The sequence below is a fragment of the Cryptomeria japonica genome, chromosome 9 (genome assembly GCF_030272615.1).
Source record: "Cryptomeria japonica chromosome 9, Sugi_1.0, whole genome shotgun sequence".
Classification (NCBI taxonomy): Eukaryota; Viridiplantae; Streptophyta; class Pinopsida; order Cupressales; family Cupressaceae; genus Cryptomeria; species Cryptomeria japonica.
The window spans coordinates 17,535,819-17,556,127 of NC_081413.1; the positions used below are offsets into that span (position 1 = coordinate 17,535,819).

The window sequence follows — 20,309 nt, forward strand, 5'->3', positions numbered from 1 at the left end:
CCAAATGAAGGATATGAAGTATAACTTTGATTGCTTTCATTCATCCATCAAGAAATTGAATAAGACTCTACTAGAGACAAAAAAATAAATAGATGAGAATCATCTTCAAGGTACACCTTCCCATCATCATATTTTTCATATTTTGTAAACCAACCCTTATGTAAGGTCATGTGAAAAGAAGTACCAAGGTTAATCAACTAGCACTTTTTGATGCATGTGTAGCCAAGGTTGCGACAAAGACATCACCATCATCTTGGGAGGACTTCTTAGAATCATCATCATAGTCTCTATTTATCATCATAGTCCTCCCAAAATTATATCATATACATCCTTATTGTATCATTTATACTAATATAGTATTATCAACATAAACTATCTATTTTAAAAACAACATATCTGCTACTCTTATTTCATTGATTGCTCATATTGTCGTCCATCCTAACTTAGTCCCGCTTTCCAAACTTCACTCGCTTTCTTCTTGCATGTTTCTGCTCACCACCATTTGTCTTCTCGTTTGCTTCCCTTTCTCAAAGATATTTCTTAATGAAACTCCAACCGATTTGAGCCTTAGGCTTGCGATCCTCCTTGTCACACGATGCACTCTAGATGAGGAAGGGCCATATCAGAGGGGTGTATTCTGCTATGTGGAGCCAATCTCCTCTCAGTGCCACAAAGCCCTCGTCTGGTCTGGTAATTGTAATGAAAGCCCCAACTCCCCAACACCATTCATCTCTTACACACATGCTCAAGAGCCAGTGCGCCTAGAAACAAAGATGCTATATCAATGTTTGTGCGATCTACTTATACTCTACCTTCATAAATTCCTCTCTTAGCATCATCTTCACCACCTAGAGGAATATGGGATCTTCAATTTTGGATGAATTCCACAATCTGGACCATCGAAAATTTTTCCCCAAAAAGCTATCATTTTTTTTTGTGGTTTGCAGAGATAAGTTTGCTTCCATACTTCTAAGAATTCTCTCTATCTTTTGCCATTAAGTTCCACAATGAAATGTGATTACCACCTACCACCACCTTTATATTTCTTCACACCCACCAAACATTTTGGGAGGGGCATTGCCTTCAATGCTCTATCTTTTCAATGCAGAGTAGTTGCTTCCCGTACGCTATCATCCTCAATGGCCTCCTCTTGGAGATTGTCCCAAATCTCCTCTCTCTCATACAATAAATTCACCACCCACTTGGACACACTGTTTGCCACCTCATTTCCTTCTCTCCTAATGTGAGATATTCTAAAATTTTGAAATGAATGTAGCTTGTTTCTAATGATTTTAATGATCTTGTTCAATTTCTACATTTACATCTCTCCTTTGGCAATAACATTGACGATTATTTGTGAATCGCCCTCCAGGTGAATATTAGAAGTCAAGAGTTTGCTCGCCAAGTTTATGACGAGCAAAACTGCTTTTGCTTTGGCTTTATTGTTTGTTCTCTCCTCAAGTCTTTATACACTACATGCTAATATATTTCCACCCCAATCCTAAGCAACACATCCTACCCCAGATGGATCCGGGTTGCCTTTCGAGGCCCCATCAAAATTTATCTTGATCCATCCCTCTTTTGGTTTCATCCATTCAGTCTTTTCGACTACTCTGTCTAATAGATCAACCCATTGGCGCCCATTAACAAACCAATGTATTATTAAAACATAACAAAACATAAAATAGGTCTCCAATCAATATAGTATGCACACCTCGTTTGTAGCACAGTTAGGTGCCTCCTGCAAGAACTACGAGGTAGTTCCACATTGCTGTAAGCCATCTGTAGACCAATATATAGACCACTTGACATAATGAACCATAAAAAAATCTTTCTTTCTTTCTTTCTTTCTTTCTTTTTACACAAAATTATTAAAAATATACTTAAATTATCAATACAAAATAATATAAAAAAATACAAAAATACATTTCTACCTTCTCAATCATAACTTCTTAACTAGATACACTATCAATCACCGAAACTTTACACCTAGTATATTCTAGACTAAGATTGACACTAAGATGATAAGTGGTGTGATATAACATCAATATTAATAGGGAAAAAACTGTACACCACATATGCTTGTGATATATTGGACTAAATAAACCACTAAAATGATAACACATCTCTTGTAATATGCTAGTATAACGTCAATTTTTTTATTGATAACAAGAAGAGGAAAAAAACAAAAGCCAAAAGCATGACATTATCCTTTCTTTTTCAAATAAGAAATAGGTAATGATCAAGAACTTGTTTTTTTAAACCTTCCGAATGCTAAAAATCCTTGTGCACCGTACCGGCCGACCGTATAGGCGGCCATTCAGCATACATACGAAAGCGTATAGTGGTATCAATTTCGTAGAACTTAAGCCTAATAGTGATGCGGGCGAGTCGTGCTATGGCCAAGTTCTCTGTCTCTCTTTTTTCTACTTTATTCTGCATTACTGAGCAGGAAATTAATGTGTTACAGCAGACCCTGGAATTTCGCCGAAATCGGGTATGCCTCTGTGTGGACATAATCTTCATAAGTAATGTTTAATTGCGCCTCTGTGAAATGTTAGATTATGATTTCGATTACGCCCCCTTTTCTAAATTTTCAGAGCAATGAACATCCATTGAACTTTTTTAAAGAATTTTTTTTTGTAATTTTAGAATTTTAAGTACCCTTGTTTTTTATGTTGAAGACTTTGATCGCCATGCATGTTTTTATCCTGAATTTTGGAGACTCGTATGTTGCTTTTTACAGAATTTGGACGTCTAGCTTTTATGTTTTTAGAATATTATGCAGCCATATCTTTAGTTTTCTGCTCACTTTTAAAGTATTAAAGCTCAAGTTTTTATACACTGTCTATGGATAAATTAACAAACCTTATTTGCCTTTTTTAGAATCTTTGATTGCTCTTAGACAGTATAGTGAAGGAACTTTGTCCAGTGACATTTCCAAGGAATTTTCAGTAATTAGCTAAGCCCTATTTGAGAGGCCTTATTTTGTTGATGCTGTTAATGAGATAAAGGTCCTGGTGTGTCTTTTTATTGGTTTGTTTTGTCCATAAACTAGGTTCAGGAGCTTCACAATCTGTAAGGATGGTTGCCTTTTTTTAATTCATCTTTCATTGTTATTGTTTTTGTTATATAAAAAGGTTATAGTTTTTGGTGTAGCCTCATCTATGGTGGCTCAGGATGTTGTTGTAATAAGACTTTCCATTTGAATGCCGAGGTGCCCCGCCGTCGAGATGGTGGCACCTTTTTGACCTGACTTATTTTGGTAGGCTCCTTGTTATGGTTTGAATGAGCCATACTTTGGTGCTCAGGGCTCTGATTTATGCTAGCTGACACAGGACTTGGACCTAGGGCCCCTTTTGGGCATACTGAACTACTGGGCTCTTTGTAACTGGCCTTTTTTTTGTTTGCTCCTTGTTATGTTTTAGTTGCGTCTTCATTTTGTCAAGCAGTTGTTGTACTGCTTGCAAGAGTTTCACAATCTGTAAGAGCAAGTGCATAGTTTTTTCATATACCATCATTATTGATTTTGTTACAGAAAGTCACAATTTTTGGCACAGTGTCTGCGAAGATGGTTCATCCTTTTCTATATTGTGGGAGACTGATGAAACTGACTTCTGGACAGTCTTATGTTTTAATCCAGGTTCAAATCCCTCTTACCATTATAAGGCTACCCGTGTTACCAGCAGAGATTTTACCAAGCAAAAAAGTGGCATGTTGTTATTTGTAACAGAGGACAATCTTAGTATTTCTTACCCAGGTTCAAATCCCTCTTACCATGATAAGGCTACCCGTGTTAGCAGCAGAGATTTTACCAAGCAAAAAAGTGGCATATTGTTATTTGTAACAGAGGACAATCTTAGTATTTCTAACCTAGGTTCATATCCCTCTCACCCAAATAAAGATGGCAATGTTTCCAGCAGAGGTTTACCAAAAAAAATGGATGTTGCTATATATCCAAGTACTGAATAATCAATTTATGTTAATTACTAAATAATCAATAAATATTTTGGTACGTACAGACTGATTATTGAGGAATGTTATGGAGTTTCCTTTGTATTTCTTTGTGCATTCTTTTGTGGCTGATTCTTTTATTTCAATTTTTGTGTCCTTGTGCATTCATTTCTGGGTTATTCTTGGCATCTGTGTCCAGTTTCTTGGTGAACTCTGGGATTGATGCTTTTGAAAATCTCTGTATATCGTTAATTATTTTTAAGCAGCATGGCATCCTTTGATGTTAATATATGTTAATAGCCCGACAACATTTTTTTGTCATTGTAACTTTTGAAAAGGAAGAATTACACCAAACACCTTTCTTATAATATATGATCTCAACAAACTCTTAATAACCCTAGTTGAAATTCAATTACCTGTTAATGCTCATTTTTGGACATGTTTCTTTTACGTATTTTTTTGGTTAAGGATTGAGGATTAAGAATACCGTATGTGGTAGTTTATTTTTTGGCACATTTAATTTAGTATAAGTGTTTTCAATGGCCTATTTTTTATCTTATTTTGTTCCCAAAGTCTCAGTAAGTTTTTTTGGTGGGTTCAGGAAAGATACATTTTTGTTACATTACAGAATGGTAGTTTTGAAGATTGCTGAATTCAGTACCTATGAATATGGGACATAGTATTTATAATGTATTGTGTGTCATATACTTGAAAGCAATTTAAGGAGGATGTGATTTTAGGATTGTTTATGTAGATAGGCTGTGAAAGATTAAGTTCTTAGCCAGTTGCAGCATCCCTACTGCTCTTGCATCCTATCGTGTCTTATTTGTAGATCCTGCCTTCTCAAGGGAGTTTGTTTAATTTATCTTACGCACTGTCATTGGCATGGTAATATTACTTGCAAAAAGCTGACTATCAATTGCAACCTGTCACATTTTCCATGACATTTCCCAAATTTTCTTTAAAGTGTTTATGAAATTTTATATAGATATATCTTCATTTTTGAGGTTCTTTTTTACATTCAGAGGCAGAAAAGATTAATACAGATCAGAGGCAGACTGGAAATTTTATTTTAGGGTTTAGGTAAAATCACAGGGCTGCCCCTAAAATAGTAGCCTTCAGTTTACAAGAGTGTGTCCTACCATTTTAGGACCTTTTTTTTGTTTGACACAAAACCTCTTAGGTAAAAGTAAAATATATTTTTTTAAAACACTGAATATTTTATAATGTAATTATGTTTATTTGTATCTCTATATACCATACTTGACTTGAAATAGGAAGATTAGAATTTTTCCTTGAATTGAATGAATAACACAAAGGTTTTCTAGTTTCCTGAGTTTTTCTTGTTTTAAACCTGGCTAATCACATTCCATTTATACCTTTACAGTGACATCTCAATTCATGTCCTACTACGGTCCTTAGTCACCAAGAAACCTGGTTTAGGGACAAGGTCCTTTGTATCTGTAGCCAGATCTCTTGACGACAGTGTTTAAATGTGATGCAGCCGTACCTTTATTCACACCTCCATAACCTATTTTAAATTGATATTCCTATTCCTCCCTGTATCCATATTCCATGTCTTCTTGTGAAAATGGTAAGTTTTAAAGGTTGCTTCAATAAAAATTAACTCAAGATTTTGAACTTTTTGTCTATGTTAAAGCATAACCTCGTGTTTCAAAATTTCAGATTTCAAATTTCAAAAACATCAGATTTTAGGTCAGGCAAATAACACTGGTAGGCACAAAAAAGGAATTTGAGAAGCAACTTTGATAATTTTAAATCACTGTCTGACCACGTGTAACTCTCTGTACATTTTATAAATGTCCGCAGTACACAATTGGGGACCAAAATGACATTGTATATAAATTTCCACAAAATCATATACAAGAAAATTAGACGATGAATTTCATGATAAAGGATCATTTTAGCAATGATTTAAATTGAAGAAATGACATACAATGGGATCATAATTAATACAGTTACAGGATGCTAATATCTAGGAATCAATTGTGTATGGTATAATGTAATTCTATGACATATTGAAATCCACTAGATTTAACTAAATGTTATTTCAGTTTAGGAGCATTACATTCTACGAACAAGAAAGAGGAAAATACAGTGGTAAAACATGTAGGCTATTATGAATATAATAGAAAGTAACTCTGTTGATTTTTTGCAAGTTACCAGTTTTGGTATGGATACTGGTTTGGGTTTGTTGATTTAGCGAAACTTTTTTTGGGGTTGGGTTTGTTTTGAGTTTGTTCGCACAAAAAAACATGTAAAAATGGTGTCTCAAATGGGAGTGACCAAAAATTTCCCTTTGAGTTTGTTCGTACAAAAAAATTTGGGTGTATCAAGAATTAAGTTTAGAATACCACATATCATAATATAATCAACAAAACCGCCATAAAACTCTAATGCCATTTACAACATAAATAACTAAGTTGCTGAATTGGCATCTATACATGCCGATTCTAGGTGCTAAACATTTTGAAATTGGATCCTAGTTCGAATCACCCGTAGATTTGTCTACTATTCAATTTTTTCACTAGAAATGATCTCACCCTTCTCCAATAAAATCTGATCGAAGATTCTAGAGATAGTCTTGAGCGATTCTAACAGTGGACGTGAGTTTCAAAGATTTTATTTCTTTTTGGATGGGAATAAACTCTAAACGTCTTTGCACCACAACAGGAAAGTGATTGTGAATGGGTAAAACCCTAAGCATCTTTTTGTGTGGGAGCAAGAAAAAGATTGTTTCTAAATTGTTCCTTGCTATTCCTGTGCTTGGTGCGGTTGCCTCTGCCCCTGTTCAGATCATATCATTCCTCCAATGATTGTAAATAGTTGAGTCGTGTCAGTCAATTATACTATAATCTATATTTATGTTGGTATAGTTACTAATAATATAAATTTTTTAATACATAAAAAAATATATTAGTATGATTTAGATAGTATTCTCTCTTGTGTGATCAAAGGAGGCATATATGTTAATGCAATGTTTTATAAAGGTAAAAGCGGTGAAGGGAAATTTTCAGTCACTCCCATTTGAGACACCAAATTAGTGTATGAGACCACCCTCGAACATTTCACAAGGGGATTGTTTTTTCCATTTACCTTATATATTTTTTGTTAAGATGTACAATCCTATCCCACTCCAGATTCAAACTTGTGACCTTCGATATGGAGTATGCATATCTTTAACATCAAGTTGTACCATCAAAGGAAATGTAAACAAATGCACTTTTAGTTTGATTGATATAAAGTGGCGGTATCATTTTGTCATACTAACATCGTTTTTTTGGTTTTGGAGCTTTGTGTGCATATGTGATGTTGAGATGGACCGACAACATACAGTTCTAGAGAAACAAAAACCGCTGACTAGACCAAATACACGAGAAGACATTTATTATTTGAATGGAAAGTGTCCTCGATTTATTAAGTATTTTCTTTGACTTTGTTTTGTATGATACCATATTTATATCCATTTTGAGAGTTTTTAGTGTGCACTTAAGTTTGTTGAAGTCTTTTTCACTCCAGGGAGTTGTCAGAGACTTACATATCCGTGTTTGTCTACAGTTGGTTCTACTTTCCATACAAATAATGTATTACACTGATAGTTAATACTTATCATTTATTCCATTAGAATATTGTTTTAATTTGGTTCATAGAGTAATTGATTGCATTTGCAGGTAATTGAGGACACAAAAGATTAAACAATATAGGGCAGCTAATAATTTTACAGCATGATTCCTGACGGTTCTATCATAGTGGAATCCACTGTCTCCTCGAAAGGACTATCATGGGTTGACCGAATGTACCAAAAATTTGAGCACATTTGTGAAGAGGTGGATAAAAACCCTTCTCATTTAATACAGGTGAACACATGAAACTTAAATCTTCTCACAGTATGTGATGTTCTCATTTACATATTTTTGCTGATTTGGGCATGTCTCATATTTCTACTATGTTTAGTATACCAAAGAAACATTCATCTGTGTTTTGGATGCCCATATTTCTAAGGTTGCTATATACTAAGGCAGAACTCTTGGTTGGCTGCTGATGTGAAAAGTAGGAATGGTTGGGAATGATCTCTCTTTTTTCTGTTATTAAGTATACCTTAAAGATGTTTGTATCCTAACCTGCTTAATTATCTACATTTTCATCTGTTTAATCAACCATTTGATCACAGTTGTCATGAAATTGCAGGAGACAACCAAGTATGTAGAAAATCAGGTGAGCATTGCAGGGGCAAACGTACGTAAAATATGTGCAGAAGTTATACAGGAAATCCTGCCACCAGCTCCTGAAGCTGCTATCAAGAGTTTATCGTCTATTATAACTGTTGATTTAGAGGAAAAGTTCATCATTTCAGAAAAGCCCAAGCCAGATCCTGAAAAAACTAATTCGTTGATTACAAAGTCTGTGGACCTTTATAAGTCGAAGCAGGACTTTGCTAATGTTAAGAAAGAACCTGATGTTGTGTTTGCATCATGTGAGACATTACACAAGAGCATTCAATGCAATCCTCAAGATGCAGACTCTGACTTATCAATCTTAAACACATCAAGGCTGACACCACCTCCACATCTTCAAGAAACATTGGATGCAGAAAAGCAGTCTGCGACTCTTACTCTAGAACCTGACAATCGTACTGATGATGTATATAATGTACACAAATTGCTATCACTTCCTTTTGCTGATCCCATTAAGGAACAACAGTCCAAGTCAATTCAATTGGATGGCTCAATACGGGCTGATGAAATGGGTATAATTCTATAGTACCCTTTTTCTTTTTTGCTTTCTGCATTTCTCACTTTCTCTAGAATATTTGGCAATTAGCTCATAAAATGTCATTTCCTATATTAGGATGGATTTGTATTAACTAAATTCTGTCAACGTGACCATTTTATCCATTTTGAATAGATGATGATCTTTTAGTGCCGAACTTTGATGAAATAAATGACGTAGAAACTATATTTATTATTTAATCTTTTATGTAATAAGATAAAATCAAATGTTTAAATGGAGCACTATTAATTGCCATTATTGATTGTGATTTCCAATCTTGGTTGCATTTACTTATATTAGGAAATAATGTATAATACCCAGAATGTTTAATCCATTTCTGACATAACCCCATGAGAGAAAAGTATGCATGCAAGCTTACAAAATAACCATAATGCAAAGGTCAAATAGGCAAGCCTCAAGATAACACAAAATACCTTGAGAAAACCCTCAAGAGAGAAAAACCCATCCTCCAAAAGCGTCCACACTCTATGTATTATTATTCAACAATAAAACATTACAATGCACTTAAAAAGTTTCTGTAAATACTTCTGAAATATTAGACTCCTCCAATGCACTCTCCATGTGTCCAAATATCTATCCACATATCTCATGCCATGCTTCACATATGCACTCAAAGAGAAGCTCAATACAATGACAGCCCACTCACCCAACCAACCTTAACCACTAAACATGTGTTTGCTTTTATGGATTCAAGCTCATAGAAATACAACCAAGTGGTAAGATAAAACTGTGTACCTCAAAATCATGAGTCCACAAAATCATTTATCCCTCATTTAATTTTTGTTACAATTATTAAAGTGTTTTCCCCAAATAATAATTAATTATTCTCTATGTTACCCCGAGTTTCCGGGACGGGGACGGGGACGGCAGGGGATTGCGGGATGCGTTTCCAGGACGGCAAATTTTTTTGCCAAATTCGGGGACGTCGGGGGATGACAAAGGGGACGACTATATAAAATATAGGGAAAATTTAAAATATATAGGAAAATTCTAAATGTTCATATGAAAACATGGATAAAGCATGCATATATACATTATATTCATATGAAAACATGGATATAGTGTGTGTATGATACTATGAAAACATTTTAGAATGTAAATTCTGAACATACAACATTGTCAATACTCGATATGCAATTATGCATTCATAATTCAGAATTTCAATTCATTCACATTGTCAATATGCATATCATAATAGATATTAAAGAAATAACATACAAAATGTCAAAATGCCCAATGGCTATACTGCTGACATATAGTTTCATTGTCAATTACGATATGAAAATAAAAATAGTACTAGTGAATTAATATTTTATTATTTTGATTTCCTATTTATAATTTATTTTTATTAATTTTAAATTTTTAAATGTTTAACAATTTAATATTTTCTATATATATATGAATTAATTTTAAACATTTGATATGAGTTAAATTTTAATAAATTTAAAATTCAATTAATGTTGCCTTTTAATTTTTTTAATAACAATTTGAATTAATAGGGGCCCATATTAGAAAATTAAAAAAAATAAATTGAAAATACGACATTTTTTAATAGTCTTAGATGTGGGGGACGTCCCAGCCATCCCCAATTGTCCCCGGGACGTACGGACGTCCCCCCCAGCTAGGGCAGACGTCCCCCCGTTTCGGGGACGTCCCCTCTAAATTCTTGGCAATTTGGGGACGAGGGGAAACGTCCCCTGGCTGTCCCCAAGTCCCCGAAATGTCCCCGGGACTGGGACGGGGGTAAACGTCCCCTGGCCGTCCCCAAGTCTCCAAAATGTCCCTGGGAGTGGGACAGGGGTTTTCAGGCTTGGGACGCGTCCCCGGGTTACATAGATTATTCTGCCACACATAAAATAACTAACTCATGTTACATACAACTTTATAAGTGAACCCAAATAAATATCTAATGTGGTTAAACACATGGTCCTAGATGAAGTACAAATTAATATTTATTTATTTTACATAATTAAATTACTTCATGTTATGCAAGGTGTATAATAATATCTATTCCTAATAATTTCACGGTAAGCATATATAAAACATAAATACTGTAAGGACCTTAAGTCTATATGATCTAAATCTTTGTACTTAAACTGTTAAATTCAAAGATACAAACTGGTTGCACAATATAGATTCAGACTAGTTTAGAAAAAGAAATACACACTGCAAGGATCACAAAATTGCTTATAGAACATACAGATTTTTTAGTGCTTACACAGATTTAGAGTATCAATAAACACGTTTCAACTTAGGAAATGCAAAATCAGGAATATATTTGCTATTGAACTGATATAGAATTTCTTTACAACAGCAATTTGAGCTTTCAGATTACATAGAATTCAATATAAAATTCAAACAGCAACATGTGCTCTTGAGGGTTTCGTCTCAAGACCATATAGAGCTTGAATAGCAACACACAGCAGTGGTGATCTCTTTGGGGTTCCGTCCCAAGACCCAAATCGTGCACAAAGGCAGACCAAAATATTCAGCATACCAAAAGACAAAGTAGTTTTCAATATATACTCACTTCGGGCAGTACATTAACTTGTAGTACAAGGCAAGTAAACAATCTGATTGCCTTTAATGAAGGGATGTCAATCTGTAAAGGGGCCAACCACAGTTAGCAACGAGTTGGCTGAAGTTGGTAGAAGCTTCTGGTTCACAAATAGTTGCAGATAGTTGGCACATAGCTGCCAAAGAGAAATCGTAGGGTGGTTTGATGCTAAAGACAAAACAGTTCTAATTTCCCTTCTAGGATACAGCTGTCACTACAAGACAAAATGGATACAACTGCCACTACAAAACAAAACTAGGCTTCTTCGAGAAGTCGATGGTTCTAATAGAAGATTCTAGACCAAATCTGGTTCTTTTTTCCTACAAAGGATAAGACTAACAGCTGGCATAAATCTGATTTCTTCCTCTGAATTTTCTGGAAGGAGACAAACTTGCACAGTTGGCAACCAATATTGCCATCCAAGCCAGGCGGCCTCATCTTTCACAGGTTCATCACAAATACTCATGAGTGTTTGTTAGCTCTTTGGAAAAGAAAGGTTAACTTGTTTATTAGGTCCAAAGATTGGCTTTATATAGATATACATTGAGCATGGCCTAAACATTCGAAGTCCTGTATAGTCCTTGGAAGATCCTTTCATTCATCAGGCTTGAAAACTGGCCATTGTATGAGACGATTGCTGATTTTATTCTGCAGTTGTTCATTCTAACTAATGAGTTCACATTACAGTTATTTTAGAGCCTAGGAGCATGTAGAAGAACGGGAATACTCCATGCAGCTGTTGAGTTCATTGGTTGTTCTGAACTACTACTCCTACTACTCTTTGTTTACACAATCGTCTTATAAAGCAGACTTCTCAGAAATCTTATCCTGTGTCTTGCTTCATTGCAAACACCTCTATAACATTTGAAAGCTTAAAAACCTCTCTTGGCAAAGAGGGATAAAATAAGTAGTCAAATTTAGTCTGCGTCCATGCCCCAAGAGTCTTGGCTGTTTGAAGAGTTGATTTAGTATCAGTACCTATATGGATACTCCCTCCCCTTGCAGTGCAGTCACAGTTTCCTTGTGATGAAGATTATGATATCATTGAAAATGTTGAGCATTGCAAAATTTAAAACTTTCAAGAGACTGTTCAACATTTTCTATAATTGTCAAGATTACTAAGTTATCTGTGGTCGCAGTATACCTTCTAGCTTAGAAATCAGTTGAAGCTATGCTTGGTTACATATAACTAGAAGAGGACAGAAATACTTCATTCCTTTTGGTAACAATGCCAAAAATTAGTTAAGCTTAATAGTTGGTTGTAATTTCTCTTCTTCATGTACACATGTTATCAAGGGGATCCCTTCAAATCCTTGGAGATCGTCATTGTTTTAATGTTTATATATACACTAGTCATTTCTTGGGTTCTATCTATGTCTTTATGAGGTCTACAATGTCCATACTTCTGATTTATTATAGTAACAATTGAGGAAGTCAAGAGATTTGCATAAAATTTAAAATGTGAACACACTTTGCTTTAAAGAAGTCAAAAATCTTCGCAATTTGATTAATGACACATCCTCTCCATTAGAATTTATTGCAATCTATGTTTACCAGAAGCCATAGTTGTAGCATGATCTTTAATGATCTAGATAAAATTCTCCTTGTCCACTTTCATTATATCTGGCCACAATGGTCAAAAACATTTGGCTTGTCTTATAATTTTTTCTCCTTGGTTATTCGATTTTCTCCTTGGTTTAAGAACATTTTGTCATGTGTACCTAATAGGTACATAAACAATGAATATGAGAATATTTTATAATAAAGATTTTTGGATGATGTTTGCCAAAGGTCTTCTAGACAAAAACTAACACGTAAGTTGTGCAGAAGAGCTCATGCAAATGTGAGAAAATGCACATGTTGAATAAAGAATACAATAATTAGAACGGATAGGTGAATGGATAGGATAAGGGTGATAGAATATAAATAGGTTAGAATGGTTATTTAGTGTAGAAATGTAACACTTTTAAGTCGACCTTTCTTAACTGTGAATTAATTGAGTATACTACATTGTCTCCCAATTTGGGCAAGCTTCATCCACGAAGAAAATGCAGAAAGTAAACAATAAGATTTAAAATATTTAATAATAGCAACTTATTGATTCATCTGAGATGCTAGTCAAATGAATGGTTTTCCGAAAATGAACATGTAATATAGCAGAGGTTACTCAGCATGTACTTCTAAAGCCCATACCTGAAAGTTTCCAAGAGGAGACTTATCATTTCTGCTATTTGTACCTTCTGTTTCATGAATTTTATCTTGTCTAGTAAATGATTGTTATTTTGAAGAGTCAATTTAGTAAACTATGTACAAGCTAGTAGTAGATTTTGTGGGCTATCGCATATCTCAATTTTCCTTGTCATAATTTTGCAAATGCTATTTTTATTGGAAGCATCTCTTTTAATTTGTTTGAATTCAAATAATGTTGACATTGCCAGAAAGATAATTTCTGCCAGGAAAACTTGTCGGAAGGAGTTTGAATGTGAATATTCTCTCTGGTTGAAATGTGATGATACTTAAAACTAGCACTTGCACCTCCTAGTATTTGCGGTGATAGGAAAATTCAAATGAATTCTAGTGTTCTTCTGGGACTGATTTTCTACTATGTAATTATGTAGCATGATATTCTGTTCATGTGACGATGTTTTAAATTAATTGTTGCTTGAGAAGTTGTCTTTCTCCATTAACAAGGGTGATGTTTTTTTAATATAAATTGTGCCGTAATTATTGGAAAAAATTCAAAAGGACAATGAAAGCTTTTGTCGGTAAGTAAAATGAAACTTAAGGTCTCTCATTTAAGAGAATAGTGGATGGCATAGAATTTTGTTCCTCCAATGTACGTTCTATATCAAAAGGGTTTATCCATAAGAAATGATTATCTCCTAATAAAGCTCATGATTGTTTTGAATTAGATCGATTACTACACTTTTAACCTGTCAAGATATGATTTATTTTTTTAGATTGTTTTGAATTAGTTCGTATACAATGTGTGTAGTACTAGTGTGATGGAGCACAATATCCCATTATGACATATAGAATAGAAATGTAGAGTGGATTTCTCCAACTTGAAATTTATGTAGTTGTATGGCAAAATTACATTCAACTATTACAAGTGGTTCCAATCTTGGGACTCACAAGGAGAACAGCCTTCTTGTGTGATTTCCTTGATCTAAACTTTGCTGTCATAGACAGAGCTCACCTTCCAGTTTGACAGCAGCACAGCTGTCTTGATCCACATCAAAAAACCATCATTTCCATTTGTAATGAGCAGCTGTAAAGACATGGCTCCCCCTGGAGGTTACTGCATGTTCCACAATGTGCTATGGTTGTGCATCATGTATGAGCCAAAGACCCCCCTTGCACTTCATGTATGAGCCATCTCAGGTATGCTGGGGCATCTCCTCAACATCCCCAAAAGGTGGACATCTTGGAGATGTCCTCTGCTTCTACAGGGTGTTCCAGACGCATTCCTCTTTGGCAGTGGTGGCGGCGGATGTTTCTGTCTCTGCGTCCTGTTGATTTCCTGGTCTTGGAATCTCCATCAAACTATGGTATTACTCTTGGTCCCAAGACAAAAGCCACACCAAAAGCAAAAGCAATTCCTAACTGATTAGCTCCTATCTGATGGTAGCTTGCCACATCCAAATGTATTTTGGTGTTACGATGTAGCCACCTCTCCATTGCTCAAGGTTGCTACAAAGGACTCATATCCACACATTCCCACTGCAGTGTACAATAGAATTATTATTCAGATTTGTAAGCTACTCTGCCAATACAAAATATTTAAAGGTTTATGAAGTTTATACATACCATTGACAGGCTGGAAGGAAGCAAGCCATGTGAAATGCAGACAGCTGCACGTTGGAAACACTGATTTAATCCACTGGGAGGGAACAAGTAGCTGCTTGCCAACTTGATTCTCACTGCCTTTTCCACTTCACTAACTGTATGGTTGTGCTCGTTCCAAGATGCAGATAGTGGCAATTAGCATTTCCAGGTTTGAAAAAAATACTGACATTTTAATCCAACTAATACATCGACAACTGACAACCAATCAACTCAGTTATTATGCCCTATGGATTTTTGTGGGTTTTTTTTCCCCTGATGTGGGACACTGTTTTCAGTGCTTTTGGGGTTTGAAAGCTCACAGGGAAAGGCCTAACAGATAATTAAATTGATGACAGAAACATTCAAGGGATTAAGTCAGTCCAAATCCTAGAAGAAAGCTGGATAAAATAAGTCTGGTATCAAGTGAATATTTAAGTTTCTATATTTTATTAGGTTTTTCACCAAAGGTGTTAATTTCAAAGTAATTACCCCTTCGTTCAATTGGTTTTGTTTTTAACACGTTATACCTGCTTATCTTCTGTTAACTTTCTAGGGTTTCTGGTCCTACAAACAATCTATAATAGTTTAATTTATCCCCAAGTTGCTACTTGGTTATGAAATTTAATCAATTGAATAGACATATCTACCTTTATGTTCTTTTTGGAGAGGACTCCACTTTTTGGGAGCGCATTATTTTTTGACTTGGATATTTCACAAGTTTTTTGGGTTAGGGTATGTGGTACACAGAAAGAAAACAAATAAACCTCAGCTTTTAAATTTTTATTTTTTCTGTTTATCTTGAACGAGCCTCCTGTATCTATAACTAGCAGCAAAGCCCCCATTTCTAGTGGAAATACCCACCCCAGATATGGTCAGGCTGCCGCTAGCCTGATAATAGGCTTGATCCAGAATAGGCCGGCATGAAATGCCCGTCACAACATGTCACAGTTAACCATAGTGCTCATTGCCCAAAATAGAAATAAACTTGTCAGAGTTGCAGGAAGATAGCTGCAAACGATCTCTTCTAAGCTGCCATACAAAGGTAACTGCTGTTAGAAGGCTCATGACCACCATGAAATGTCAGCATTATTATAATATTATCCATGCCCGTATTTGGAGTTACTCAAAATGGATGTGGCCCCAGCAATTTAATTTGTCATCAGCCTTGAAAGCACAATTCATGACTTGGAATATGATGAAGCCTGGCGAATGGCGATTGCTAAGTAAAGAAACTACTCAGCTAAAGACAAATGTATGGGGCCCAGCAAATTAGAATGCATCTGTAAGCTTTATAAGATCAGGCCAAGACAAGGAGATAAATATGTGCCCTAGGGATTCAGCAGTTCTTTCTGATTCTAAACATTCATCCTTTGTGTAGACCCCACACAAAGATACCAAAAGAACAAAAATTAACCCAGACAAATCAAACAAAAGCACCTGCAAACACACACAAAAGTTGAGGCAAAATTATTAGCAGGATTGCTGGTAGGCTCGAATGCCCCTGCATCACTTTAATTAATCAATAATCAATCACTTATAATTTCAATTAAGTCCTTTTTTTATTTGTTCACTTATTATTTTTATTATGAATATAAGGTATAAATTATAATGGATGGTATAATTTTTCTTTTACATTCCCAATTTTATTTCTTGATTGTTTGAGGTCTATGGGTATCAATGCGATCTTGCTGGCGTAGGTATTGCATATTATTTACTTAATAGGTACATCCCCAGTAAACATGCGAATAAAGAATAAGATTAATATGATTGGATAAGTGAACGGTTACGATAGTGATGACAGAGAAGTATAATAATAAATAGGTTGGAAGTATTACAGGGGAGTAGGGCTGTAACCCTAATTAGCAATTGAGTGATTGTTAATTGTGTATGCTTTATGTTCTTGTCATTAGTCTCAACTCCTAAGAGCTTGATGTGAGGGTTTTGCATCTGAGCAAGAAATAGCATATATTGTGGCTTACAAATAGAGGTATCTTAGCAAATGAACAATTTCCTGTTGATAGACAGGTTTGAATAAAACCAATGATTTCCTGTTGCTTTCCTAGGTTCGTTTGGATACCAGGAGTAGTATGGGGCACAAAACATTCATTCCATTACTGCACTGGCATTAAGTCAAGAAGTTGCAAGAGGATTAGGGCTAGGCTTTACATATACAAAAGTAAGATTAGTTTTGTGTAGGCTGGGAGGTAGGACGTGGCTAGAAAAAGGAAAGTTCATGCAGAAAAATCCCAAGAACTGGTACACGATGAGCCAATACGTCCTCAAGTACAAGAATCATTTATTCATTATTTGGATCCAGTTAGCCGGGTTTTAGAATACTTGTGTTTTTGGTACTTATTAGGTAGGTGAACTATTGACCAGGAAAGATTCTTCTGATAGGAGAATGAAAGTCTGGGAAAAGCCAGCTCATTGAGGCCCAAGCTTGAAATGCTTATCAGACACATAGCATACTTAGTTAGTCCTGTGACTTTGTTTATGGTAGATTGTATCTTAAGTCATGAGGACTTGCCTATCCTTTTCTATATTATCTTCTATTTGGATGAAGTTAGCATGGCCACAAGATCAAATAATGCACAACATGTTAGAACTAGCCCACACAAAATTACAGATATTTGGTACAAAATTGTACATTTCTGATTCATGAGAAGAATCTCACAATTTTTTGATATGGCTCTCAATCGCCATATAAATGAAGAAGCCTTGTAGCCTTTTTATATAAAGATGCATGACATGGTTTTGTAAAAGGGATAGATGGGAATAGAAGATTTTTTCAAGTTCAGCTCACACAAAAATTGTGATTAAGACAGCTGCATGGATTATCTTGATATTTACAGTAAAGATGAAGATGAAGAAAACAGTAAACTCTAATGTGGAATCCTATCTAGGGTCACCTTAAAATAATAAAAATTGAATTTTGAAATATAAAGTTGCATAATGAGACCCTATAGAATTTTAATGCGAACATGACCAAGAACATTTCATTAATGGACTTGACCAAGGACATTACTTGGTGTAGAGTCCAGATGGAAGACGAGAGATACAGTTGAGCCCACCTTGAACAAACTCAGAATTACCATTTATATCCTCTTTTAGAGTCAAGTTCATTGATATTCCATTCAAGTCCATTCAAGAATACTTCTTCGACGGACTCATCTGATGATACGACTTAGTGAACAGTTGTGATGGAAGATAAGAAATTGAGATGAACCAACATCGAACAAACTCAGAATTGCCATTATATCTGCATTTCTCTCTACACTCTTTGTCTGAATGGGGTATGGTTGCAATTTAAGGGAAATATACTCCTCGAAATCTTAAGCTGTGGTGATCTTTGTACCTTTCCATTTCTTGTGACGTATGTGTGTTGAACTTGAATAAACCTGTTCTTGCTAGTTGATTAATTTTCTCCTGTTTTATCTTTTGCAAGCCATTGGTTGGGTATCCAGTCCGTAGGTTGCTACCATCAGGACTTAACAGCCTGTAAATGTGAAGTAACTCTATTTGTGCGGTTAGGGAGAGAGATTCATCTCTTTAATCTTGAGTTAATCAGACTTCAAAATGGAAACTTGGTTTACTGTGAAACTGAAAACTGCATTATTATAGCTTTCTGTGAGTAAGATTCAAACATCTAGAACATGTTTTGCTTAATATTGTGAATCGTGATTGATATTTATTATTTAATATCTCATACTAATAGACAATTGATAATTGTAGGGAAAACACCATTGGACGTCTTTGAGGATCTACCAGAAATTAATGATGGACTAACAGTCCGTGCAGCTATTGAACCTTTCTGTGTAGATCATTTCCAATCCTGCAAGTTCAACAGTACTGTGGTATTCCTTTGAATACTTCTAATGGCAACTTCAAGATTTTAGGTTCTAATGTTCTTTATCTAGGAAACTACCACTTTTGTAATCTGTAGTTTTAGTTTATAAATGTTGATCAGCTGTAGTTTGTATGCTGTCATTTTAAGTATGATTCATGAAGTTACCTATATCACAGGATGAAAGTGAGCAATCAGCATACTGGTATGGAGCTGGCAGCATTGATATTCCAGCATCTAATTCCTTTTATGAGGTTCCGGATGCCAACAAGGATCATAGCACTGAACATTGTGATTCAGACTGGGAAGTTCTATAAGATATTACAACTGTGTATTCTGGGACAACTGGAACCTATGTGCGTAAAGGTAGTGCCTTATGTAAGTTACTATAATCTTCGAGCCTGATTCAGTTTGAGAGGCAGGTTTCGTTGATTACCTTGTTACAGAATGGTTACATTTGATTAGTCAGTGGATTTAGGTCAGGATAGTTACTCTAGGCTTATCTGTCAAGCAGGTATTCTCCAGGAATCCATTATGGATAGGAATTGCTGCAATTGCAAGTATTTATAGTTATTGGACACCCTTCTTTCATGTTTGAGGCTGGTCTTTAGAACATACTTCAGGGTAGGCTGGAAACTAACTTGTTTCTAGCATCAAAATGCGTAAACCTACTTGTACCTTGTCATTGAAAGTTTTCTTTTATATTTAGGTCCCATCTAAATCTGTATGTAAACTGTTTAATATTTATTTGTATGGAACGTGTCTGGAAAACCTCCACAAAATTGTGATCACATGTACATTCATCAGTCCAGTTTGCATTTTTTACGCTCGGGAATGATTTGCCTGTTTTAGTATTTCTCTCTGTATATTTTCACAATCGGCAAATATCGCATTCTTCTTCTGGTGTATTTTTTGCTTCTATTTTTATCGAGTATAGGTTGTGTTCCATTTTGTTTGTGGCTTCTTTTATAGGTTGCATCACTAGCGTGCTTTCATGTTTGTGTTTATAATTTTAATCATACAGCTTTCTTTGATATTTTTTGTAGTGGAATTTCATTCACTGAAAATTCTTTAATCTAAACTGTAGCAAGGCATCTTGTTCTAGGCCTTGAGGCCATTAGTGGAACATGTTGTAGCTTTTTCAGTCAGTTTTTGTTGGAATTTTATAAAGCTTGCTGATGGATTCACCAAGAATCAATGTTTTGCATGGATAGGTTGGTAACTTTATTTTTTCGGTTTGCTCTCATTATTATATAGTGAATTTAGCACATAATGTCCATAAAAATGTCTTTATAAAGGTTTCTGTTTAACAAT

General features: G+C 35.1%; 1 protein-coding gene across 2 annotated transcripts; it reads left to right on the top strand.

Moving 5' to 3' along the window:
- The first annotated feature begins 2,288 nt into the window (after positions 1-2,288).
- Positions 2,289-19,786, top strand: LOC131050709 (uncharacterized). Of its 2 annotated transcripts, none has more exons than XM_057984937.2 (5): positions 2,289-2,497; positions 7,647-7,832; positions 8,164-8,722; positions 18,884-19,047; positions 19,175-19,306. In XM_057984937.2, exons 2-4 carry the CDS (start codon positions 7,701-7,703, stop codon positions 19,015-19,017), a joined length of 825 nt encoding a protein of 274 aa, XP_057840920.2. In that variant the 5' UTR covers positions 2,289-2,497; positions 7,647-7,700; the 3' UTR covers positions 19,018-19,047; positions 19,175-19,306. The 2 variants fall into 2 exon arrangements, with proteins under 2 accessions (XP_057840920.2, XP_057840919.2); XM_057984936.2 differs by having other exon boundaries at positions 2,294-2,497; positions 18,884-19,005; positions 19,175-19,786.
- The last annotated feature ends 523 nt before the right edge of the window (positions 19,787-20,309 follow it).

Bases quoted from the DNA above. Each gene is read 5' to 3' on its own strand.
- LOC131050709 (XM_057984936.2), top strand. From the start codon at position 7,701: ATGATTCCTGACGGTTCTATCATAGTGGAATCCACTGTCTCCTCGAAA. The intron at 8,723-18,883 runs GTATAATTCTAT...TGATAATTGTAG, and splicing joins AATACGGGCTGATGAAATGG to GGAAAACACCATTGGACGTC. The intron at 19,006-19,174 runs GTATTCCTTTGA...CCTATATCACAG, and splicing joins GCAAGTTCAACAGTACTGTG to GATGAAAGTGAGCAATCAGC.